Raw genomic sequence first — 21,994 nt, 5'->3', positions numbered from 1 at the left:
TGAACCAATCAATATATGAGAAACCCAATGAATCTCTCGCGACGGTAACTGACCAAGGCATGGCGCAGCCATAGGGATTGGCGCCCAGAGCATCGGCTAACTGGGGGCCCCGCTCATTATTTGAATGACGGATGATCTGAGAAGTCACCAAGTATCGACGACAAGCCTAGTCAACAATGAGAGTCTGCTAGTAGATGGAGACTTGTTGATAGTACTGCGTTGACAGGATGCTTGTTTGGCGTCGTGCGGGGAAAGCTGCCTCGTTCCGCAGTCCGCAACAGCAATACTCTCTTCATGTGCCTCACATGCATGGAATATAGGGATAGGGCTTCAACCCCGGCATATAATAAATTAAAATACGCGTGCTTACTCCAGATGAGAGGTCGGGCCACGGATCGGCATTCGTAATCGCCTTCGTTTAGGGTGCCTCGACTAGTGCATGGAGCTTAATGCCGATGAGTGAACGTTCTCATAGGATTAGCAGAGTCAAGGGAAAGTTCCGAAAAGGCGTCATCATATTCCAAGATTCAATATACATGTTCTAGTAGTAATACAAGGGCAAAATTAACAAGTTAAATGGCAGCTGTATATGCGGATCACCTCTTCTTCCCGCGGGAAGATCTTTGCCCTGTCACAGCGGACTTCTGCCGGAGGTAGTTCGAGACGATGTTCTCAACACTGCGCATGTCGTGCTTGGGTTGTCTGAAAGCGGGGGGTCAGTCGATATCCTCGGAAATGAAGTGCTTTGGGGCCTCTCGGGCCGGGGAATATAACAAAAATTACGCACCTCATGTAATACAAGCGGGCTCTTCTCTTCCTCTTCTCTGTCCTCTGCACAATCTCAACACTTTCCACGTTCGGGCTGAAAACCTTGACTGACATTTCGACGCCAACCTTCGTGAGTTCGTTTCGCAGCAAGAAGGACGTATCGATTCCGCAGAGTTTGATGCTCAAACAAACACCAGAAAATGGATCTCCGTTCTTGAAGGTAACCCGTAGAATATCACCTGGTTTCACGCTTCGCGGGTTTCGTCGGTAGTCAAACAACGCTTTACGTTCCCCTGTGGGATCAAGTTGCCCTAGCTGAGATTCCGTCACTGCTGCTATAGGATCCTTGCACGCGGCACGAGCCGATGGCGGAGGGGGATAGATCTTGAGCTTCTTCGGTTCTGCACACTTTGTTAGACCATTGCAAATATTTTCGAGGGTAATTCTGTAGAATTTTATGTGTACCGTGGGGTCTGAATCGATCGGGTATTTGAGAAAGGAATTGCTTTGGAAGGTTTGTAGGAAGAGGCGCAGGCTCCGGTTTGGCCGAATATGCTGTCGAGATTGTTCTGGCTTGAAGTGAAATAAAAGGCTGAGATTTTGCCAGTGACCTTATGCAGCCCAGCTGCCGGGTCAATTGTGAAAGGCTCGCCATGGCAGACGGGGGGCGTGTGAGGTTGAAGATGGCGCAGTTGTTGGCGATGAAGAACAATTAGGTATTTGGAAGGCCGAGCCAAATTTCCGCCAAGACTTCAATTGCCTATCTGGGCCAACCACCGACCAGGAACTTTTCTGCCCGCCAACAACTCCGACAGTTGCGAAATTATTATTGCCTTGCCAACTGACGCACGAGAAACTCCGTTGAAATTATTATACAGAACCACCTACAACCTCCGATATCAAGTTTGTCGCTGCTCTCTTGCCCTCCAAGATGGCGCCCAACGCCATTGGCAGGCTCCTCCGCCAGGCACCCAGCACGCTCCAGCGATCCTTGAGCTTCACACAAAAACGAAGCTGGTCAGCAAGAAGTAAGGCATTATTTATACGGTTGGCAGTGAGTTATGTTGCTAACGGAAACGCAGCTATTCCGACGTTATCTCCCACATCATCACCCGAACTCGATCAAACCCTCAACCGATTCCGTGACGAGATGTTCATCCCAAATTCACTGAATGCCAGCCAGCGAAACCTGGTATATCGCCCGCGCAATGCGAATAAATTAAACGGACACCCTGTCATCGTGCCAATTGGCGAAAATGAAGAATCATATCAACTTCGCTCGATCGACGTATTCTCACTACCATCGAAGAAAGACGTGATTCGCGTGCTCTCCTTAATGCATGAAACGAACGATTGGTCAAACTTGGCCACTTTCCTTACCGGAATCTACAATTCTAATATGTCTCTTTCACTGGGTCGCTGGGAATGGTTGGTACGGAAAGCCGGAGAGTCGAACGGCTTCGGGCAACTCCTGAAATGCGCCCAACAATCAAAGTTAACTCGATTCGAGCTTAAGGACATTTCTCTTGTGGAACGGCTTTTCTTTGAGCTTCATTTGGCAGGTCAACGAAATGACTTTGCTGGGCCCGGCATCGTCAAGCTTAATGGCTTTGCGAAGTCGTTTGCTCTTCTGATGGAAGCCCCAGAACACGCTGTTCATGAGTTAGAAAACGACCCCAAAAAGAATCCCCTCGTCATTGGGACTTTGTTAGAGTTTAGCGCTGCTAAGGCCTTAAATGAAGGTGGCACCGACGGGGTCCGTGAGGTTGAGTCTCTTACGCAGCGCCTTCTCGCCAGCTGGAAAACTCAGGACCTAAGTACAGAAAGGAAGGATTGGCACTCCATCGATCATCTCCTGCAACAACTCGTGCCAACTTACAATGGCCTGAAGCTTGCTTTGCAACTGGACGGCATTGCGAATAACAAGCAAATTTCGTCTGGATTGAAGACGCGCACGAATGAGTTTGGGATGCTCATCGCAAAGTTCAAGAAGGCGGCACCCAAGCGGATCCAGGAGAAACCCACAGTCGGCCTTTCACAGGCCCAGCTACTGCATTAGAGCTAACCTTGAGTTCCTGCTGTAGTTATGATTGTACATTATTTTTTAAGAACTTATTAAGCTGTACTTGTATCTGCAAAGAGATTTTTTAATTCGTCCTATTGGCGTTTCAAAGTGGCGAGTACGCGAGGTCCTGCTTATAAACGCAAATAGAAGCAATGAAGGGTCATGTGTAAGGAAAACAAAATAATGCCGAAATAGATGTTGTAGACTTTCAAGAAACCATGGTTCATACATGTTCAAGAGCATATATCAAAAGTATTGTCATCCCGAATACAAGCCTGTACAGGCAGCGTCGTCCTGCCAGAAACCACCGATGGCCCGGTAACCGTGAGCTAGTAAAATCAGTTAGCAATGGGGCCAATAACAAGCTGCTAACTGTATCCCGAAATAAACTTACCTGTCCTTGCTCCGTGTTTTCAGAGACGTTGGTGAGATGGACTTCGACCGTGCTCAAGGGTGCACCAAAATGACTAAGCCCTTCGAAGCGACGATAGTCGAAGACATTTGTCTGGGAAATGGCCCCAGCAACTCCCGGGCTGGTCAAGGCATAAACAACACGCGCCCCAGTGAGAACCCTAAGGTCGGTCAGTTGCTCATAATCGAGACGAACGTCTGGGCTTTCGTCGGTCCGATGCGCAATGCAAAGCAGTCGGAGTCTATCAAGAGAGAGCTCTGCGGTTGGCCCAACAGTGGCCAGCCGACTGAAAAATCCACGAGATGGCATATTCCCAGAGTCAAGTGACCGCACCTGGAACCAACGGGCAGTTGAGGAAAGAAATCCGGAGTGCGGCTTCATGAACTTGGCATAGTACTCGGATATCGTACGGGAGGATGCGATAATGACAGTGGGGGATACTCCAACGGTAGCAAGAGCAAAATCCACGTTTTCTCCAGCGACAGAATTGAGCGCCACGGAAGCGTTGGTGAAAAGAGCAGCCAAAACCTGGCATAGGGGGTACATCCGCGAAAGAGAATCGATTGAGAGAACCAAATCACCACCGTTCAACCGCTGTGTCCGAGGCAGAGCGTAAATCAAGCCCGCAATACCTGCCACCAGGTTCTACCCGAACAAAGAATGTCAGTAAACGATATAATAATAAAAAAAGATCTAGCATATAGAATCAGAAAAAGTTACCTCCGGTCCGTATTCAACAAACTCCTCTCCCCAGAGTGTGGACAAAGGAGGAGATTGAGACTTGGGGTCCCATTCAGGAACTTCCAGCCCAGCTAAATCTTTCTTCTCATCAACGAGCTCATGCCATACAGTCACATCTAGGCGGCCTTCGACCTCCTTGGGTACATCATTCCAGTCCATATGTCTGCTACCAATCTTCGCAACCCACACAACATGAGAAAGTTGCTCATTTTTTGCAGCCACCTGGGCCAGGTCGACGCCGCCCGCCTCGGCAATCAGCGTATCTGCTTGCGCCTTCTGCAACAGTCCAGACAATTTCTCGGCAGCGAGGTTGTGGGGGACAATAACAACCTTGAATCCATAGAAAGCTCCAGCTAATGTACTTTGTCAGCAGCGGTCTCCCTCAAGTGCAACCAAGTACAACATGGGTCCTAAGAATACTAACCGAATATAGAGGCCAACAGCTCAACAGAGTCAGTCAAACAAACAGCAACAACTTTCGTGTTACCAGATTGTAGGCGTCTTCCTATCACATTGATTTCCGCTGTGATTTGGTCCAACGAGTGTTCCATTGCTTTTCTTCCGAGCACTGTGAAGATCTTGCCTTGTTTACCGGACGAGCCATTTTCCTCAACATTTCCACGCAGTGCGGCTTTCCATATATCACGCAGGTCGCCGTTCCGTCCACTTGTCCACTTCGGCGCGCCGACATCCTTGACATTTAGGCCAGCTCTGAGGGGGAATCCATGCGGGGTCTCCAGGCTCCTATACGCAGCAGACTCGCCGGGTTGCCGGACGGGAAAGGCGGTTGATTGGCGAGCAAGTAAGAATGGATGAATTTCCGGATCTTTCGAAGTCACGAAAGAAACGACGGCGAGGGTGACAATGGCGCCGGCGATTAAGCTGGTGTAAACGTTCCACTCAGCTAGCACATCACTGAGCAAGCTATCCAGCTGTTCAGGTATCGACGCTCCCGATGCCATTTTTGACAATGTACCGATCAGGGCCAACGTTTCAGCTTAGAAGCATCTATTAGTTTTGTCCGACTGGTATATAGTGAGATTCAGAGATACTGAGGTGTTGAATGACGTGAGCCGGTTGAGTAGCCGTCATGTGGGGTTAGCGCGTTTAGGTGGCCAAGGCACGTCGCCCGGTTAGGCAAAGACTTCGCGGTAGTGGCGCTTGTTGTCTCTGGTTGCCAGTGATATTCACTGCGCATGCACCACAACAACTAACTCCCCAGCCAGCGGACAAACAGCTGAGGGACTCACAGCAGAGACAACCCTCCCTTATAAATGGAAGGATTATCTTAACGTCACTTCTCAATCCGGTCAGGTAAGTTTTGCGGATTTTTGTGTTCCTCTTCATAGGTAAGTTCTCATTGCCCTTCGACTCCCTTTGGATGCACCCTCACCTTCAACAGGTTTCTTCTCGTAATATCAATGGCGTCTCTTTTTCTTCCTTCGACTCCGAAGTCCACGTCTGCATCTACTCCTGCATCTGAGAAATCGCAGACTCCCGGAAAATGGCGGCATCCGCAACTTGATGAGATTGTGCGGCGACAACAAGCGGGGACTTTCGGGGATCGCAACGCCAAAAGGTTGATGTGGAATGGCGGTGCTTTACTGGCAACCTGGACTTTCGGGTCTACCTTCAAATCCTAGTAAGTGATATCAAATCCTCAGTTTTGAAGTTAGTTGACCTGACTGGGCCGTGGCCACAGCTCTCGTTGGATCCAGATGAAAACCGAGATTCCCACATACGCTGATTTGTCGCTACTTATCATGCAATTAATTTTCCTTTTCAACATACTCGTCGCATTATACCCCCTTTTCCGACCGAAAGATAATATGCCCGACATCCCTCTTACCCCGACACAACGCGCCCTTCTTGGGCTTGATCCGTCAACAGCCTCCTCTTCAGCCCCAGCGACATCATACGTGACCCCTCCGAAATACCGCATTTCCTCCGGGTCAAGGACAGCAAGTCCAGCCAGTCACTCTGGCTCACCATTATCTGCGAGTGCGAGCGCCTCAAGCCTTCGGTTTTCGTCCGGCACACCCTTTTCTCCCTCTCCCAGTCCACTATTACACAAGATGGTTGCAAATGGTGGCAGGGAAAATGTACGCAGGCAGAGCTTCGGCTCATCATCACCGCTCAACCGGAGTTCTTCTTTCAAAGAGTCAATTGTTATGCCGACCACCCCTTCTCCCGCCGGAGGAAAGAGGGGGGGTTTGGGAGTAAGCAATAAGTGGTTGTATGAGCGAAGCAGGCGTCCGTCTCTCAGCAATGGTAGTCTTTGAGTGGACGGTTCTCGTGGTTTGGGTGCGTTAATACGTCCGAAATGATGTAAAATATGCTATTTGGTCTTCGCTTCGAGGGGTGTTTCGGCTTGGTTTTTGTCATTATATGCGCGGCGCATACAGCATTGCTGATTTTATATGCGCTCTCATTTATAAATTTTACAAAGAAATCAGAATAACTCCTTAGTTGACTCCTTCGTAAATTCCGCAGTGAATGCTGTGTTTCTAGTAGTGGCGTGAATGTTGCTCGCTGATTAGTGGGAGGAGGTCCCCCCGGATACTAGGTACAGGTCGAGTTCCCGCACCCGCCTTACTCCAAGAACGCCAACATCACCACTAATTTGTCCACGCGCTGCACAAATCTTCCCAGGCCCGTTTCGCGCCTCGCTTTACTCAAAGAGACGCTCCGATCTTGAAGCTCTTCGGTTATTTATTTCCCGCATGAAGTCAAAAGCCGTCTAAGTGTCGTCGGCGGTTTAAGATGGGAGCCTCGGAGTCGAAGCTAGTCTTCAAACAGGGAATCTTTCGCTTATCGGAGAATGAGATTCCCGCAGACGATCCATACTGGACCAGAGTAAATAGTCCTTACTCAGATTTCCTCAAGTCGAAGCCTGAATTGCTGACAGCCAAGGTGTAGTTCTGGGAGCTCCCCGAATCCACGGAGGATGTCTTCAGCCTATTCACCCCAGCCGACATACGGCGAACTCGCGACAGTGCACTAGGAAACTTCGAAACGCTATTACTATCCATAACTTCTCGCTTAACGGCCCTAAAAAATCATCCTTCATTCCCAGACCCGGACCTCGCCCCCGACCGAGATGCGCTGAACTGCATTCGTATTCTCACTCGACTCCTCCCATACGTGTACGAAGCCGAGCATCTAGAAGACTGGGAGGAAAAGTTCTTTTGGACCCGTCGAAGGAAAAGGACCAGGGAGGCTCAGCTGGCTGCAGATGTTCTTTTCGATGAAGCGCAGGCGGAAGAGGGGCACGACCCAGCGTCTCCCCGCCTCAACGAATATGAAGATGTGAAGCCTTTGGCAGAGGAGTTGATTGACACGCTCATGGACCTACTCTTTTACACGGACTTTACTATTCCTAAGTTGCCCTCAGCAAAATCTAAAGTTTCCTATTCCATCTGGCAAAGTGGTGTTGGGTGCAACACTTCTATGGGCTCGACAAGGGAATTCGAAAACAACCGCTGCGAAATCCTTCGGTTACTGCTCACAATTACTGGAAAGGCAATGTACATGTCCTCTAGTAAGCCACCGTCCCCATATTACCAGGGGCTTAGCTTATCCATCGTCTAGGTTTACTGCCTGTTCAAGGTGTCAGAGCTATTACATACATCACGACTTCCCAGGAGAAACAAGCAGTATTGACACTTCTATGTTCACTTCTGAACACGGTACGTTCCGGAAATCAAATTAGCTTGTTTAAGCGACTGACAACATCTCTTTAATAGGCAATCAAATACAACCCTGCGTCGTGGAGAGTACCCTACGATCATGTTGTATGGAAAGACCCCAGACAGATCTTAGTGATCTATAGTCTCCAATTTCTCCTCGTGCTCCTCCTATACCCTGTCCCTGAGGACGGTCGTGGAAACCCTCCCAGAAACTACTACCGTCACTATTTCGGCCGCCTGCACAGACCACAAGACTTTCAGTTCTTAGTTGATGGCATGACCAGGATTCTGAACCAGCCAGTAAGTTAAATTGCTTCAGGCGTCGTAGGTTTACTAACAATATTCTACGCAGATGCAAGCAACGACTGCTTATCTTCCCGGCAGCCAGAAGTCGGTCAAATGGGCACCAGAGATGCTTGTCCTGTTTTGGGAGGCCTTGCAATGCAACAAGCGGTTTAGGTCATTTATTATTGACTCAAACAGGTCTCACGATTTTATAATTCTCTGTATATTTTACAGCATAACCTATAAGTCCGATCCGGCAAAACAAGGCGTGGTTCGGATGTGCATATTTATTCTGCAAACAATGAGTGTTGAGCCTACTTTTGGGAAGAGTCTGAACAATAAATTTGAAGCCCAAGAAACCCTGCCACAGAGCATTCGCATACCTGGCTTCAGAGGCTCATATGCTGACTTTCTCCTTATTGTATGGCTTTTACCTCTTCTTTTATATCAACGTCATGATTGAGCTAACCCATCATAGTCCATCCACACCTTGATTACTACTAGCAAAGGCAGGCTGAACGCTGTGTATCCAGCTCTTCTTGCCGTTATCAACAATATCGCACCATATGTTGAGCACCTGGTCGCGGAGACATGCTCCAAACTGCTGCAGCTGTTTACATCCATGTCAGCTCCCAGCTTTCTATTAGCCAACGAGTCAAACCACGCGCTACTTGCTTCGGTTCTTGAATCCATCAATGCGATTCTCGAACATAAGTTCACAAGTACGTCCCTATTCAGACTTATCTGTCGAACGCGCTAACGATCATAGAAAATCCATTTCTTGTATATGCCATTCTTAAGTACAGAAGACGCTTTGAAGCAGTCCGGGAATTTACTCTTGAGAGTGGCCAGCAAGAGATAGAACGACAAAACGAACGAAGAAAGGCTGAAAACCGTGACGCTGTCGCCAGTCCGGTTCTTTCAGCCTCCGAAGACGATCCGCGCCTTTCATCTGGTGCGCGGTCACCTCTTGGCCGCATCCCAGAAGAGAATAACAGTCCTTTCGCCATCGGCGGGGATGACTCGGAGGATGAGGGCGAAGGTCCACATACACCAGCACAAGACTCGGCTTCAGTCCAAACCTCGCGCAGGCAGTCAATCTCGTCCACAGCCGATGAGAGTGTTCCATTACAGCTGCGCGGAATGTCGGAGAAGGCCCGGGGTAAGATGCCGGCGGGACAGCCATCGTTCTCAAGACAAAACAGCATGACGAGTCAAATCAGCATGTCGGCTATCATGTCTCCACCTTCAAACGGCTTTACGCCCACTACAGCTTGGGTGAGTAGTAATGTCCCTTTTCTACCGAGGACCCTCAGTATACTGACAATGAACCCTTAGCTTGAGTCTTGGCTACCCGAACTTCCCCTGCACACTATTCTTACGATTATTTCCGCTATTATTCCCAGTGTGCCCGAGACAGCGTTCCAATCCTCCTCCAATGCTGAAACTCGCACCCTGATCGCAAACCTCCCATCATTTGCGGAAGACCCAATGATCCAGAGCATCACCTCGGAGCCTGCGCCCGCCCGTGTTCATTCTTTCGAGTGGTCGGCTTTGTCGATGGGCTGGTACGAATCTTTAGTATGGGGCTTCATCTTCTCTTCAGAGATGGTTGTTGGGACCGCGTCTGGAGCTACACCCGGCACGGTAGGTGTCTGGAATGGAACCTCCATCAAGCTATTCAAAGTGCAAGAAGCGGCCGTTCAGGGCCCTACGCTACTAGCGCCCAAGGGTGCCGTGGACGCAGTTGGAAGTAACCTGGTGCAACGGATTGGAAACTTGAGTCTACGACGAAACAACACGCAGCCGGAATCTCAAAGCAGCTCGGGGACCCCATCTGTTCGGGAAGTTTAGATATAGCAGCAATGGTTGTGTTTAGTTGTTTTTCTTTTTTAAGATACCTAGTTCGTGTCTATAATGAATTATATATTGATTGGCACCTGTACATCAACCTATTCTCTACAGAGTAAGCTCGGTATGTCGTATTGATATCGCGAAATTATATTCCCCTAGTGTGCTCTGATCAGGCTAAAGACGGTGGTAAGCCGCGCAGCCCGTGGCCGAATGCTTCCATCTTTATGGTTGCTGACATGCCAAGTCCGCCGGGGAGATTGATCGTCTCCAGCCAATCGATTCGGCATGCTCCAATACCGCAGCAAACATAAAGTTGGGGAAATCTCACCTTAACGTTCTCTCATCATCACACGCATTCAACAGACGGACGCTCCAGAACCTTGCAAGACCGCCATTCGATCGAGAAAATGGTTCTCTCCAGATCACTGCTTGCCGCAGCCTCCGCGTTGTTCCTTGCGTTTCCGACCGAAGCTGTCGAGGGAACTTCAGAGCTGCAAAGCGTCTTGAAAAACACCCACGGAAGCTCGGAATACAAGTATCCCACCGACTTCACAAGGGGGATTTTGCCTGTGAGTTCACTCCCGTCTGGTTGGAGGATCCTTCCGTGGGTGAACCAGCACTGGGAGCCGCTAACTCTATTGCCTCCTTTTCCTATAGATCCCGGTTCATTCCCATAAGTGAGCCTCTCTGTGCAGTTGGCGCGATACGCTTGTAACTAATGACCCGTAGTGACTACTGGAGAGACGTACCTTTTTATACGGGTATTTTCCACGCCGTACCCTTGTCGTGAAGCACTACTGATTGGTTTGCGTCGCCAGCTCTCTCGCAAGGTTGCATTTCAGTTGAAGCTGATGTGTGGCTGTACAATGGCACTCTCCATGTAAACCCAGCACTTCAAATTCACTGATTCGAAGCGTTGTTTAATCGTTGAAATAGGTTGGCCACGACGAGTCATCATTGACTGACCAGCGCACATTCGAGTCGCTCTACATCAACCCAATTCTCGACGTGCTTGAGCGTCAGAACCCCAAGAGCAAATTCTTGACTGGGCCGACCACCAAGTGCGTACGATCCAGAGTGTGGCACGCCTTCTTCTAACTTTTCTACAGTGGTGTCTTCGATACCGATACAGATCAAACGCTCTACTTGTGGGTTGACTCCAAGACATCCGGCCCTGAAACTTTCAAGGCCGTCATCGAAGCTCTGGAACCACTTCGCAAGAAAGGCTACTTGACAAGCCTTAAGAACAACGATACCCTCACTGAGGGCCCAGTGACCGTGATCGGAACCGGCAACACGCCCTATGAGATGGTTGGCCCCGTCGCAGACCGCGATTACTTCTTCGACGCGCAGCTCGCTACTCTTGGGGACGCAGAAAATGCCGGGATTACACCCCACATCTCGCCCATTGCATCTGGGGATTTCAGCTCGGCCATCGGGGATCTCACGCTAAGCAAGGATAGCGTACTGAGCGACAAGCAGCTCGAGACTCTTCGATCGCAGATTTCTACCGCTACAGAGAAGGGTATTCTTGCTAGGTACTGGGGCGCTCCTTCGTATCCGATCAGGGCCCGTAACACTTTGTGGACCACTCTCATCAACGAGGGTATTGGGTTGCTGAACGCAGACGATTTGGCAGCTGCTGCGCAGTATTTCTAGGATACGGGTAAAACCTATGTAATATATAGACATACTAGAGAGATAAAATATTAATGTCTTGTACTTCTGAGCTAGCCCAACCTGTAAGGTTGAGCTGCAAATGGATCACCAAAACCTCAGGCCAAATCAGAATAGTGCACTTATACTTTCTTGTAGAATTGCCAGAACAACAGGTAAAAAGGAGATGAGAAAATGCATGCATTCACAGGAAAGTTGCAAGGCTGGAAACACAGGCCTGTGCACGTGATACCCCGTGGAAAGGAACGCGTTGCTGGGGGGCAAAAAGGAGGCAACTTAAGAAAACAAAATGAGAGAAAAAAGGCATTGATAAGCCCACACGATCGTTATCCAATCCAGACCGAGGACTTGACTTGACAGGCGGCGATGTCCAAGGTCGATGTTGATCTGGGAGATCTCTTAGCCAAGGGGCTCCCGACCGATGTAAAGGTCACCGTCCGCCACATCTCGTCAACACCCACGGCGACCACTGCTCTCTTTGCTGCATCTCCTGGTGAAGAGCCCGAGCCCACCTTTTGCGAGAACCACTTCCTGTCTGCATCTGTCGCCCCGGCTGACAAGGATGACGGGGCGGAGATCATTGTCTTCGGCATCGAGGTGTTAGTCTACACTACGGCACACCTGACGACCATCTTTGTATCCAAGGCCGATTCCACAGGTCATCTCCATCTACTCAAAGCTGCTCCGAAGAGCTCAATTCTCAGGAAGGTTACCAATACTTTCCTCTATTTTCTTGTGCACACTCACCAACGACCTGGTGTTCGGCTGGTCGTGTCCCTCTTCGCCCGGTCTCAGAATCAGTACTTGTTTCCCGGGAGCATCGAGAACACAGAGAAGCATGTCCTCGATGATCGAGGGCTAATCAAATGGTGGTGCCGCTCTCTGGACCCAATCCTTCGTGAGTATGAGCCGGAATCTGGATTCCAGGAGCAGGAGAAGAAGCACGAAGAATCAGCCCGTAGCTCCGCCACGGCGTATCTCATTGTACCTAGTTGCGACAAGTTCGAGACTCGAGGGTTCTTCCCCAGCACAGCCAAGTCAGACGATAAGGACCGGCCTCGATGGCTGAACGTCTATCCTCTTCGTCAGTTGTGCAGCAAGCCTGATGCTCCGCCGCGCTCATTGGTGCCTCGTTTCCCGGATGACCCGAAGACGCGCTTTCTCATTGATTTGGACGATGAGCTTCCAGAGGGTGCGAGTGGGGAAATGACCGGTCAGTGGAGGAGCGTGAAGTCCTTGGACCAGTTTTGGGAAATGATGTCCTTCCGCCAGGAGTGTTCTGCCGGGAGATTGGTTGGGTTCTTGTGGCTTGTCATTAATCCTCCTGGTGTTGTGAACTCGAATCCGATGCTGAGCAGCAAGGCCTGTCTCACGGAGGTCAAGTACACGCCGAAGACAGAGTCTCATCCGCTGGGTTCTGATGCTCCGGACGCCTCGGAACAGGCACAGGTCTCAAACGCCCCTAAAGCTGGCGACGAGGCGTCAGTTTCTCAACCAAGCGACCAGACAAGGCCGCAGCGGACGAACGATGGAAGTGCATTCTACTGGCCGCAAGCTGCGCGAGGACATGCGGTGTTGAGCGAAGAGGATTACAAAACGGCAATCAACTTCCTCCTCGAGCAAGACTTTTATAACGAGGAAGTCTCCTTTGCCAGCACGAAGGCGTTCAACGACAAAGTTGCAGCTCTTGCCGACGAGCTTTGGGTCGGTCAGCAAGTCGTGGGGAAAAATACCAACGATGAATCAACAGTTCCCTCGCAGACGCCCAACACATTGGTTAATACTGTGTTGGTTCGGAAACGGAAAAAGGACGAAGGCGCAGCATCTGACCAGGCACCGAGTGGATCTACAGAGTCAACACAGGATGCTGGAGTGAATGTTCTACAGGGCAATCTGATTCGCAAGAAAAAGAAAGCCTGATGCGATACTCAACGATAATGATAACGAACCGGTAGCAATTGTACAATATCAAATCCATCAATTCTACAAAGGACCAAGAGTAGCTCAGCAAAGCCGGGCAGTAGATAGCTCCTCCTCTGGTATAGTACGGAGTACTATAGTGGTGTAAATTGGTGTTGAGCGCATGGTCATTCTTTTCCTTCACGCTCATGCCCCTAATGAAAACAATAATAGCTTGCATGATCCAAACATGCCCAATCTCCCAGCCTCACTCAAAGCGGGTCCCCGGGTGGAAGCGAAACCACCAGCCAGCTGTTTTATTATTTGCGCTCAAGCCGATTCCAACATGATCCGTCGCATCCGAATGCCGACGGATCCATAGGCCGCTAGTGCTGGGCATAAGAAATAATAAGATTGAATCAGTCAGTGATGATCGCTGTTGTTGCGCCGAAAAAAAAGATAACACAAAAGCGTCAGATGCCGCGGAGCTGACCGTATTTCTCTCTTCTTCTGTTCTCTTCCCCTCTCAAACAACTTTGTCTCACCCCCATCCCCGCCGTCTCTCGTCCGCCCAGCCCATAGAATGTCCTATTCCCGTCGCCTACGCATATGATAAAGCTTCAGTCGATTTCGGACGCCGTCGGTTTTGGATCAGCCACCCGTCATGGCGGACTCCAGTGGTCGGTCGCGCTGGGGTGGATAGGCTTGATCTGGTATTCCACGGTGACAACGGTGTGCGCATTGGGATATTATAAATTGTATTCCTTCCTTGACCGTCCAATTCCGCATTGGAGTTGGGTCGGCGGCTTATTGTGTACTTACGAGCGGTGCTAATCAAGCCTCCCTCTCATAGATGGAAACACTGTCTTAGACGCCCTCAAAAATCCCACTCAGCAACCGCGTCGGACGCGCCCCATGTCACCGTCATTCGACCGGTCAAAGGCCTCGAACCGCACCTGTACGACTGCCTGGCCTCAACGTTTCGCCAAGAATACCCCCGCGACAAGCTTACTGTATGCCTTTGCGTGTCTTCCCGAAGCGACCCGGCGTACGCAACCCTGGAGAAACTGGTCGCGGACTTCCCACACGTTGATGGGCGTGTTTACGTTGAGGAAGAGGATCCGCTCCTCCAGCCTGACCATGAACCCACGTACAATCTTGGGCCGAACCCCAAGATTCGAAACATGACCCGCGCGTACAGAGAGGCAAAGGGCGATATCGTTTGGATTGCGGACTGCAATGTCTGGGTTGGTAAGGGAGTCTGCGGGCGCATGGTGGACAAATTGTGCGGTTTTGGTGCAGGTCCAGGCAAGGAGAATAAATTTGTACATCATCTTCCCGTTGCTGTGGATGTTACCGGTGCTGCTAGCTTGAAGGAGGAGCGACGTTTGTTGGAGACGAATGGAGCCGCGGCCGCCAATGGAGACGATACGAGAAGCCGGCGCTTGCCAGGAGCTCTAGCCATGGGGGGTGGTCGTCTGGAAGAGTTGTTTCTCTCGTCGTCCCATGCCAAGATGTATACCGCTATCAATACGGTTCTTATTGCACCATGTATTGTTGGGAAGTCAAATATGTTCCGACGCTCTCATCTCGACTATCTTACGGCCCCAGATCCGAAAAACTCTCGTCAACTGAATCCAGGCATTGACTACTTCTCGGACAATATCTGTGAAGACCACTTGATCGGCGATCTGCTTTGGAAGAACAAGGTTCGCGACGAGAAGGAGCATGGCAAACGCCTGGGCAAGCACGCACTGGTTTATGGAGATCTCGCTTTTCAACCTATTGCAAACATGAGCGTTCGATCCTACATAGCGCGACGAGTGCGGTGGCTGCGCGTTCGAAAGTTCATTGTGATGCTTGCGACCTTGGTTGAGCCCGGCACAGAGTCACTATTATGTTCGTTGTACGGGGCCTGGGGCTTCACTACTGCGTTAGCTCAGTATCTCCAGGATAAGGGTCTGGACACCGCTCAGGACCTCTCGACGTGGAAAGCCTTCGTCACGTTCTTTGGGCTCAGCATAGTAACATGGAACCTCATCGATTGGACAGTATATATAATGCTTCACTCCGGCAAGACAGTCGAACGGGATAAGAACACGCCACTGTTTGTGCGTCCTCCTCGGGGCACAACAAGACGGCGTTTCCGGTCCTGGCTTGCCGCGTGGCTCGGGCGAGAAACTCTTGCTCTCCCCATCTGGTTGTGGGCTATCTGGGGAGGCATGACTGTTACATGGCGTGATCGCCAGTTCCGTATTGGCCTCGACACGAAGGCACATGAAATTCAGGGTGGTCAAGATTTTCAAGCCGAAGGCTCCTACTCTGAAGGTACATCGGTTCTATCAAGTGCAGAGCGTCGACACAGACCGCAGAGGAAACCGAAGGCATGAATAGGGATGTAGAAATGATAACGAGGCATGAAATTCATCAACTGTCTATAGATACTATACCAGACCTTTCTATCCCAATAGGAAATAGAGGGAAAGAAACAGAAACACAAACTATCATAACTCATTTTGCTTTTATCTATCTCGTCACGATTCCTCGGTCCCGGTAGCCTCCACCTCTGCAGGGTTTCCAAACTCCAATAACCATTCCACCACCTGTCTCCCCTTCGACACAGGTCCGGCATCGCCAGCACCAGCATCAGCGCCAACCTCTGCCTCATCGACCTCTTCACTTTCAGGCTGGCCCTGATTCTGGCTCGACTCATCCTGGGTCTTCCAGTCTGTCCTCTCCGCCAAAAAGATGGCATCCAGCCCGGCCTCATTCTTAATCGAGACGTCCGCACCAGCATCCACAAGGAGCTTCACACACTCCAGATGCGTGTTGAGAGCTGCCCAGTGCAGCGGCGTGTTACCCGAGTGGTTGCGACGGTTAACCACAGCCTTGACCTCATCGGTTGTCAGCGCCTGTTCAGTCGGTGACAGAGCCGAAATAAGCGTGGTGGTGAGGTTCTTGAGAATATCTACATCACCCGGTTAGTATCTACGCGAGACAGGGAAGGGGCGGGGAGGGAAGGGGAATATAAATGATAAATACGTACCGGCGTTTCCATTCGCAGCGGGATAGTGCAGCAAACAGCATCCACTGCCGCCCTCTTCTTCGGGCGCCGTGTCGATTGCCGATGCGATGATGACGGACTGCTTGACGTTGTATGTCGAGCTTAGCGTTGCGAGGTCGGTTTCGACGGCCTCGGCGTCACCGACCCGTGCGGAGTAGATCAGGTCGTCAACCTCGTCGGGAGTGAGTGTTACTAGGGGCATTTTGCTTCTTTTCTTGCACTCAGGTCGGGTTGATTTATGGCAGTCTCTGTTCCTTTGTGGTTTTCAGATGGGGCTGATACTGGTGGTTTGTTTGTATTGTGATTAAAATTAGAGTAGAGGTCTATAGAATAGTTAGTCTTGGTTGGTTCAGTCTGTCATTTTATGCATTTATAAAATTGGTTCAATGCAAGGTTGTAGACAGGATAGGAATGTATAATTCGGTGACGATGCCGAAAAGCAGCATTGAAGATTTCAAACAAAGAGGACTCATCTCAAGAAAAGTGCGAGATAAAAAGCCGGCGGGCGAAAGTAAAGCAGTTCCAATCTCATATTAAATGAGCCCGTTTATATATGTGCTCGTGCATGATTTTATCATCCAAGTCAAAAACTTCAACCCCGCTACCGAAACGACTTGGGGTTCCAAGAGGGTGATGAAAAAACATGCGGTAAAGAAAATAGCAGCTTACCTGTTTGTTTTCGTATTCAACGTGGTGCTGCTGTGAGATATCTCTATATCACAGTTTGACCTTTGATCTGAGAATCTTTGTGAGCGGTCATGTGAATATTTGGCGGATTGACCAATGGAGGGGCACTGGAGGGGTCGTTATAGCGGGTTGATTCGAGCCCCCATTTTTACTTCCATCCAGCAGCAAGCTACCTAATCGGCACATATGACTCTGGTGTGGAATCTATGTGTCTTGCTCTATAATATGTCTATCAACTACTCATTAGCGTCGGCTTATACCCACTACACCTACTGGAGGACTGGAAATCATGGCAATTTGAGAGCAATATTTTGGGTGTAGTATAAGTGAGTATTATGACCAATCCTCGTGTATTTTTAATTGCAAAGCTCGGAATATAAATTGTCAGTGTGGCCGAGTGGTTAAGGCGGTAGATTCGAATGCCCTTTGCTCCAGCATCCTTGGATAAGGCTCGATTATCTACTGGGTTCGCCCGCGCCAGTTCGAATCTGGTCGCTGACGTTTTTTAAGAAATTTTTATTATTATTTTTTAATAATTACTATTAATTTAAATTTTTTTTTCAGCAAGTAAACATTAGAGTTCTTCGACTCATATTCTTCTTCACGGCGTATTTGTTTTTTTATCAAGCAGCATAATAATGTCATGATGCCTCTTTCCTGGTTGGCATAACTACAGCCAATGATGCTTGCATATGCTACTCTTAGTCATAAATTTACGCTGCGAAATTCACGGATCAACATTATTCCCACTGACTCTCTTCCGCATGCCATCATCAACTCCGGAGGAGCCTTAGCACGATCTATCCTATCAAGAATATCCGCGATAAACCACAGCATAATGACCGCGAGTCACACCAAGGACGCCCCAGAGGGCGCAGCTGGCTCTACGTCTCCGGCACCAGAGAATACTAGACAAAGCAGTGACCCGACAGTGACCAGTGAGGCAGAAAAACAAGAACAGGAAGAAAACATTTCAAAAGAATCACAAGAGAGCGAAGACAATACCTCACGAGAGAAAGATGATGCTGAAGACGAAGAAGAAGCAAGGGAAGATGGCGAAGAAGAGGGGGAGACAAAAGAATCAGATGCGCCACCATTACCAGACGAGATCCCTCCTCCCCTGCCCAACGAAGCTCCGCCGGGCGAGGACGATGGCTGGGAGCCTGTCTGGGATGCCAACGCACAAGCATACTACTTCTATAACCGATATACCCGAGTATCACAGTGGGAGAACCCCAGGGTGCCGACTGCAGCCCCAGCCCCAGCCCCAGCCATCCCACCCGCCCCGGGCACCGAAGACTCAACCGAGAAAGTCTCTGCCCCGCTAGGTGGATACAACCCTGCTATACACGGTGATTATGACCCAACAGCTCCGTATGCCCAGCAGTACGAACAGCAGGAAGAAGAGACCCAGGCGGGGTTGGGGCCAGCGAACCCGGGTAACTACGAAGCGGTCGGGGCATTTAATCGCTTTACCGGTCGATGGCAGGGGGAGTCTCAGAATCCAGAACACCACAATGATGAGAACAAATCGCGGCGGCAAATGTATGCATACTTTGATGTGGACGCCGCGGCGAATTCCCACGATGGGAGGAGTCTGCGGGCAGAGCGGAGCGCGAAGAAGCTGAGCAAGAAGGAGTTGAAGATGTTCAAGGACAAGCGTAGGGAGAAGAAAGAAGAAAAACGAAGAGCCTGGTTAAGGGACTGATTTTTTCTCTTTGGCTCTCTTTCCATTGGCCTTTTCGGCTCTGTTCTGCTTTCCATTGAGATACCTACTGGATTAGACCTCGACAGGTTGGGGCGTTTGCACTGTGGCACACTGTATTTATGGCATTATTATCATTGCATTAGAAGCGAGCGGCTCAACGCTGGCCCTGTAATTTTACCACCAAATGGATAAGGACTTTTACGAAGCTATAACTTGCCAAATTGCAGTTTCATCTGCCCAATCCTGACACCGTCTCTGGATTGAGAAGGTGCTGGGCCGAGCGGTTTATGGAAAGTATACATGGCCCCCAAATAGTTCTATGGGAGGTCCAACGGCAAGCAGCATAGGAGAGGCAGAGCTAGTATAGGATATACATACCCATTAAAATGCAAACAGAACGAGTCGTGTCGTTTATACTCTACCCGATGGTGAATGTTGTAGTCAAATATATTTGAGCCTTCTAGTTTCACTACTCGAGTCCCGATATATATATTGAACTGTATATCACAAAACATATGGACACTAACACCTACCGAGACATACAACGCAATAAATTGCTAGCGCGGCATCAAGGTCGAGGCAGAAAACTGTATCAAGTTCATATTCAAAGACCCCAATATTCCAAATTGGTGAGCTCTAGAGCCTCAACAATCCTCATATACGTCTTCCTACATCAGTGAGGTTATCTGCAACAATATTATGTTTTCCACCTTAAAGCCTATATCCACAAACATTTCTACACGAGATACAAATACTAGAGTTATAGGGTAGAATGAAGGGCCAGGAAGTGAGAAACACATTGGCTGAAATTGTGACTCGGTCACTCTCGCAGACCTGGATTCACTATATGTGACTATCTACGTGCTGTACACTATGCAGACCTATTGAGAAAACCACAGGATTCTTAGGAAGGTTTCTGCGAGGGACGTTGGGTATCCCAAAATTTCGACTTCCAGGGATCCCGTCGAGCCAAAGCTCGAAACCTTCCGATGCTCGCAATCCATTTTGTTTTGTAAGAGCGTCTTTGAGAATATGCATCATGCATGTGTTCCAATTTGCTTCCCAGATGATTACTGGGTTTTCTTGGCCAAGCCTCGAGAGCATTTTATTGCCTTGATGACTTCATGACGCGGCGCCTGATGGACACGATAACCGCAAACCAACTTCCAGGTGCACGATCTACTTCCAAGCCACCGATGGAGAACTTAAAGCTTCATTCCTGAGGCATTCGGTGGCTAATCATTGATCCTTGCTTGAGTTAATCTGGAGGACCGGTGAGTGAGTCAACGCCTCTTCCAAGGCTCTTCGAACTGACTCCAGCAACACTCCGAATTGTCCATCCACGTCTTCTCGCTGGAGATCAACAAAAATAAACAAAACTGAGATTGTCAGTGATCGCCATGAGGCCTGGAGTATCTCCATGCAGAAGGTTTTGCCTCCCTTCCTGGGAAATTATCTCTAGGGGAGACCGTGCAGTCCCTTGCCTCCGCAAGGAGACGGGAAATGAAAGATTGTCCGCTGGGCGACAGACGCCCACATGGGCTGGTCTTGATTCTTGCTTCAGTTCGCCCCTTGCAGGCCAGAGCACGCAGCAACAAACGCTGGGCGTTCGAGGCTGGCCACCAAAGCTCCGAGGAATGTTGAGGCCACCTGCATACCAACACGAGATGGGTGCGTCTGATGCTGTCAAGGATGCAATTGGTGCTGCGCTTGTCACGCAATCCCGTGAATATTTTCGGCCTGACGAATGACACTACGTAGGTAGGTACTACACAAACGGGGGAGCTGAGACCCTGAAAGAATGGCATAGTCATGCTGAGATGCAACCCTAATCCAACCGTCACTGTTTGCATAACGATCTACACAACAAGAGCGGGGAATGGAACGGCGATTGAGAGTTAACGCTGCTTGAGTCTGTTGAATCAGTGACCGCCACCCGCCGGAGGGAAGCAACGAGCTGATCCATACCTCATACTGGGTCACCGCTGAAAGGCCATGGCGCTGGAGGACGAGCAGCAGGTTGGAAGCTCATCAGCTACTTTCTACCGTCCTTGCATGGTGCATTCCACAGGGGCAGCCCGAACGGAGGACGGCATTCCCTAAACCAGGGCATGCTTGCGTTTCTGGTAAAAGCTGGGAAGACAAAGCACCCATCCGGCGTCTATATAAGGGAGCCAACTTCAGCTGTCCTCTCTGTTCCTCATCACGCTCTCTGTTGACAATCCAGTCTCTCGTTCCAAAGTCTCTTCTCCCAAAAAAAAAAACCAACAAATCTTCCCTTCTACCCAGCCACAATGAAGTTCTCTATCGCTACTGCCATTGCTGCTTGCGCCGCCTCCGTCGTGGCTGCTCCCCCCGGCCAGGCCTCTGGCAACGGTGTCGGAAACACTGGTAACAGCAACGTCCGCTTCCCCGTCAGCCAGGACACCACTGTCGAGCAGGCCTCCACCAAGTGTGGTGACCAGGCTCAGCTCTCTTGCTGTAACGAGGTCACCTACGCTGGTGACACCACCACTGAGCAGCAGGGTGTCCTCGCTGGTGCCCTGAGCGGCCTCCTCGGCCAGGGCTCCGGTTCTGAGGGTCTCGGTCTCTTCAAGGGCTGCTCCAAGCTCAACGTTGCCGGTGAGTATCTTGAGATGTTGCCTAACGCAAGAAAAATCACTAACGTGCTGCAGCTCTTATCGGTGTCCAGGACCTCATCAACAAGAACTGCCAGCAGAACATTGCTTGCTGCCAGAACTCTCCCTCCGAGGCCGTACGTATCATATCCAAGCTTGCGCAATGTGGTATCACTAACGCATCAACAGAACGGCGACCTCATCGGTGTCGGTCTTCCTTGCGTTGCTCTTGGTTCTCTTCTCTAAGCTCGTCAATGCTGGGTGTGCTTGGGCTGGAAGCTTTTCTATGGATGGCAAGCGTGGTTTCCCCGTCCCCTTCTTTGCGACGGTGGTAGGTTCTAGCTTGTCTGTTGTTCTATAGGATTGCATTTGGATTCCTCTTGACAATATTTGTATCCTTAACCTGTCATTGCCACCGAGAAGAAGACTATTCCAGGATTGTCTCATGCATTGGTATTTGGCCATGGCATTTATCTTTAATTAGACTTTGCTCTTGCTTTACTTATATTGTTCTGTAAACCACCTGT

The 21,994-nt window shown here is 49.9% G+C and overlaps 11 protein-coding genes and 1 non-coding gene across 12 annotated transcripts; 9 read left to right on the top strand and 3 right to left on the bottom strand.

Moving 5' to 3' along the window:
• Nucleotides 1-501: 501 nt before the first annotated feature.
• Nucleotides 502-1,470, bottom strand: ASPSYDRAFT_49438 (mitochondrial 54S ribosomal protein bL19m). Its single transcript, XM_040847831.1, has 3 exons — nucleotides 1,234-1,470; nucleotides 788-1,169; nucleotides 502-702 (listed from the first exon to the last, which is right to left on the bottom strand). Exons 1-3 carry the CDS (start codon nucleotides 1,421-1,423, stop codon nucleotides 597-599), a joined length of 678 nt encoding a protein of 225 aa, XP_040699070.1. The 5' UTR covers nucleotides 1,424-1,470; the 3' UTR covers nucleotides 502-596.
• A 229-nt stretch (nucleotides 1,471-1,699) lies between these two features.
• Nucleotides 1,700-2,827, top strand: ASPSYDRAFT_60964 (uncharacterized protein; the record flags this gene model as incomplete). The annotated part of the gene is made up of 2 exons (XM_040849921.1): nucleotides 1,700-1,796; nucleotides 1,851-2,827. The coding sequence occupies 2 exons, from the start codon at nucleotides 1,700-1,702 to the stop codon at nucleotides 2,825-2,827; spliced, it is 1,074 nt and encodes a 357-aa protein (XP_040699069.1).
• Nucleotides 2,828-3,066: 239 nt separating this feature from the next.
• ASPSYDRAFT_93262 (uncharacterized protein) lies at nucleotides 3,067-4,948 on the bottom strand (the record flags this gene model as incomplete). The annotated part of the gene is made up of 4 exons (XM_040852808.1): nucleotides 3,067-3,162; nucleotides 3,228-3,890; nucleotides 3,966-4,339; nucleotides 4,411-4,948. 4 exons carry the CDS (start codon nucleotides 4,946-4,948, stop codon nucleotides 3,067-3,069), a joined length of 1,671 nt encoding a protein of 556 aa, XP_040699068.1.
• Nucleotides 4,949-5,179: 231 nt separating this feature from the next.
• ASPSYDRAFT_49436 (uncharacterized protein) lies at nucleotides 5,180-6,455 on the top strand. The gene is made up of 3 exons (XM_040847830.1): nucleotides 5,180-5,335; nucleotides 5,389-5,628; nucleotides 5,689-6,455. The coding sequence occupies exons 2-3, from the start codon at nucleotides 5,408-5,410 to the stop codon at nucleotides 6,266-6,268; spliced, it is 801 nt and encodes a 266-aa protein (XP_040699067.1). The 5' UTR covers nucleotides 5,180-5,335; nucleotides 5,389-5,407; the 3' UTR covers nucleotides 6,269-6,455.
• Nucleotides 6,456-6,590: 135 nt separating this feature from the next.
• On the top strand, nucleotides 6,591-9,906 carry ASPSYDRAFT_135706 (Hid1 family protein). Its single transcript, XM_040840731.1, has 8 exons — nucleotides 6,591-6,842; nucleotides 6,906-7,527; nucleotides 7,578-7,675; nucleotides 7,733-7,975; nucleotides 8,028-8,381; nucleotides 8,439-8,682; nucleotides 8,730-9,238; nucleotides 9,299-9,906. The coding sequence occupies exons 1-8, from the start codon at nucleotides 6,750-6,752 to the stop codon at nucleotides 9,812-9,814; spliced, it is 2,679 nt and encodes an 892-aa protein (XP_040699066.1). The 5' UTR covers nucleotides 6,591-6,749; the 3' UTR covers nucleotides 9,815-9,906.
• Nucleotides 9,907-10,130: 224 nt separating this feature from the next.
• On the top strand, nucleotides 10,131-11,613 carry ASPSYDRAFT_49433 (uncharacterized protein). Its single transcript, XM_040847829.1, has 6 exons — nucleotides 10,131-10,383; nucleotides 10,472-10,491; nucleotides 10,544-10,575; nucleotides 10,633-10,694; nucleotides 10,751-10,875; nucleotides 10,924-11,613. The coding sequence occupies exons 1-6, from the start codon at nucleotides 10,222-10,224 to the stop codon at nucleotides 11,471-11,473; spliced, it is 951 nt and encodes a 316-aa protein (XP_040699065.1). The 5' UTR covers nucleotides 10,131-10,221; the 3' UTR covers nucleotides 11,474-11,613.
• A 52-nt stretch (nucleotides 11,614-11,665) lies between these two features.
• ASPSYDRAFT_454373 (H3 histone acetyltransferase RTT109) lies at nucleotides 11,666-13,493 on the top strand. The gene has a single exon (XM_040847040.1). The coding sequence runs from the start codon at nucleotides 11,858-11,860 to the stop codon at nucleotides 13,409-13,411; it is 1,554 nt and encodes a 517-aa protein (XP_040699064.1). The 5' UTR covers nucleotides 11,666-11,857; the 3' UTR covers nucleotides 13,412-13,493.
• A 393-nt stretch (nucleotides 13,494-13,886) lies between these two features.
• Nucleotides 13,887-16,076, top strand: ASPSYDRAFT_454375 (putative ceramide glucosyltransferase). Its single transcript, XM_040847041.1, has 2 exons — nucleotides 13,887-14,148; nucleotides 14,244-16,076. Exons 1-2 carry the CDS (start codon nucleotides 14,000-14,002, stop codon nucleotides 15,778-15,780), a joined length of 1,686 nt encoding a protein of 561 aa, XP_040699063.1. The 5' UTR covers nucleotides 13,887-13,999; the 3' UTR covers nucleotides 15,781-16,076.
• On the bottom strand, nucleotides 15,925-16,656 carry ASPSYDRAFT_159153 (ankyrin repeat domain-containing protein; the record flags this gene model as incomplete). Its single annotated transcript, XM_040842802.1, has 2 exons — nucleotides 15,925-16,358; nucleotides 16,437-16,656. 2 exons carry the CDS (start codon nucleotides 16,654-16,656, stop codon nucleotides 15,925-15,927), a joined length of 654 nt encoding a protein of 217 aa, XP_040699062.1.
• Nucleotides 16,657-17,524: 868 nt separating this feature from the next.
• On the top strand, nucleotides 17,525-17,642 carry ASPSYDRAFT_t120. The gene has a single exon. It is a non-coding gene; the product is annotated as a tRNA-Ser (tRNA).
• A 172-nt stretch (nucleotides 17,643-17,814) lies between these two features.
• On the top strand, nucleotides 17,815-19,254 carry ASPSYDRAFT_49430 (WW domain-containing protein). The gene has a single exon (XM_040847828.1). It carries the CDS (start codon nucleotides 17,821-17,823, stop codon nucleotides 18,847-18,849), a length of 1,029 nt encoding a protein of 342 aa, XP_040699061.1. The 5' UTR covers nucleotides 17,815-17,820; the 3' UTR covers nucleotides 18,850-19,254.
• Nucleotides 19,255-21,143: 1,889 nt separating this feature from the next.
• ASPSYDRAFT_159609 (hydrophobin family protein) lies at nucleotides 21,144-21,713 on the top strand (the record flags this gene model as incomplete). The annotated part of the gene is made up of 3 exons (XM_040842840.1): nucleotides 21,144-21,471; nucleotides 21,525-21,604; nucleotides 21,657-21,713. The coding sequence occupies 3 exons, from the start codon at nucleotides 21,144-21,146 to the stop codon at nucleotides 21,711-21,713; spliced, it is 465 nt and encodes a 154-aa protein (XP_040699060.1).
• Between the last annotated feature and the right edge of the window lie 281 nt (nucleotides 21,714-21,994).

Source organism: Aspergillus sydowii (genome assembly GCF_001890705.1).
Source record: "Aspergillus sydowii CBS 593.65 unplaced genomic scaffold ASPSYscaffold_12, whole genome shotgun sequence".
Lineage (NCBI taxonomy): Eukaryota > Fungi > Ascomycota > Eurotiomycetes > Eurotiales > Aspergillaceae > Aspergillus > Aspergillus sydowii.
The sequence above is the reverse complement of the archived record's forward strand: the minus strand, read 5'-3'. Positions and strand labels throughout refer to the sequence as shown.

Excerpts from the sequence above, each read along its gene's own strand:
- ASPSYDRAFT_135706 (XM_040840731.1), top strand. The coding sequence starts at position 6,750 with ATGGGAGCCTCGGAGTCGAAGCTAGTCTTCAAACAGGGAATCTTTCGC. Across the intron at positions 7,976-8,027 it reads CCAGGATTCTGAACCAGCCA|ATGCAAGCAACGACTGCTTA; the intron begins GTAAGTTAAATT and ends TATTCTACGCAG. Across the intron at positions 8,382-8,438 it reads ATGCTGACTTTCTCCTTATT|TCCATCCACACCTTGATTAC; the intron begins GTATGGCTTTTA and ends AACCCATCATAG.
- ASPSYDRAFT_49430 (XM_040847828.1), top strand. The coding sequence starts at position 17,821 with ATGATGCTTGCATATGCTACTCTTAGTCATAAATTTACGCTGCGAAAT.
- ASPSYDRAFT_454375 (XM_040847041.1), top strand. The coding sequence starts at position 14,000 with ATGATAAAGCTTCAGTCGATTTCGGACGCCGTCGGTTTTGGATCAGCC. Across the intron at positions 14,149-14,243 it reads GCATTGGGATATTATAAATT|ATGGAAACACTGTCTTAGAC; the intron begins GTATTCCTTCCT and ends TCCCTCTCATAG.
- ASPSYDRAFT_454373 (XM_040847040.1), top strand. The coding sequence starts at position 11,858 with ATGTCCAAGGTCGATGTTGATCTGGGAGATCTCTTAGCCAAGGGGCTC.
- ASPSYDRAFT_49438 (XM_040847831.1), bottom strand. The coding sequence starts at position 1,423 with ATGGCGAGCCTTTCACAATTGACCCGGCAGCTGGGCTGCATAAGGTCA. Across the intron at positions 1,170-1,233 it reads CGATCGATTCAGACCCCACG|AACCGAAGAAGCTCAAGATC; the intron begins GTACACATAAAA and ends CAAAGTGTGCAG. Across the intron at positions 703-787 it reads GCCCGCTTGTATTACATGAG|ACAACCCAAGCACGACATGC; the intron begins GTGCGTAATTTT and ends CCCCGCTTTCAG.
- ASPSYDRAFT_49433 (XM_040847829.1), top strand. The coding sequence starts at position 10,222 with ATGGTTCTCTCCAGATCACTGCTTGCCGCAGCCTCCGCGTTGTTCCTT. Across the intron at positions 10,384-10,471 it reads TCACAAGGGGGATTTTGCCT|ATCCCGGTTCATTCCCATAA; the intron begins GTGAGTTCACTC and ends CTTTTCCTATAG. Across the intron at positions 10,492-10,543 it reads ATCCCGGTTCATTCCCATAA|TGACTACTGGAGAGACGTAC; the intron begins GTGAGCCTCTCT and ends AATGACCCGTAG.
- ASPSYDRAFT_49436 (XM_040847830.1), top strand. The coding sequence starts at position 5,408 with ATGGCGTCTCTTTTTCTTCCTTCGACTCCGAAGTCCACGTCTGCATCT. Across the intron at positions 5,629-5,688 it reads GGGTCTACCTTCAAATCCTA|CTCTCGTTGGATCCAGATGA; the intron begins GTAAGTGATATC and ends CCGTGGCCACAG.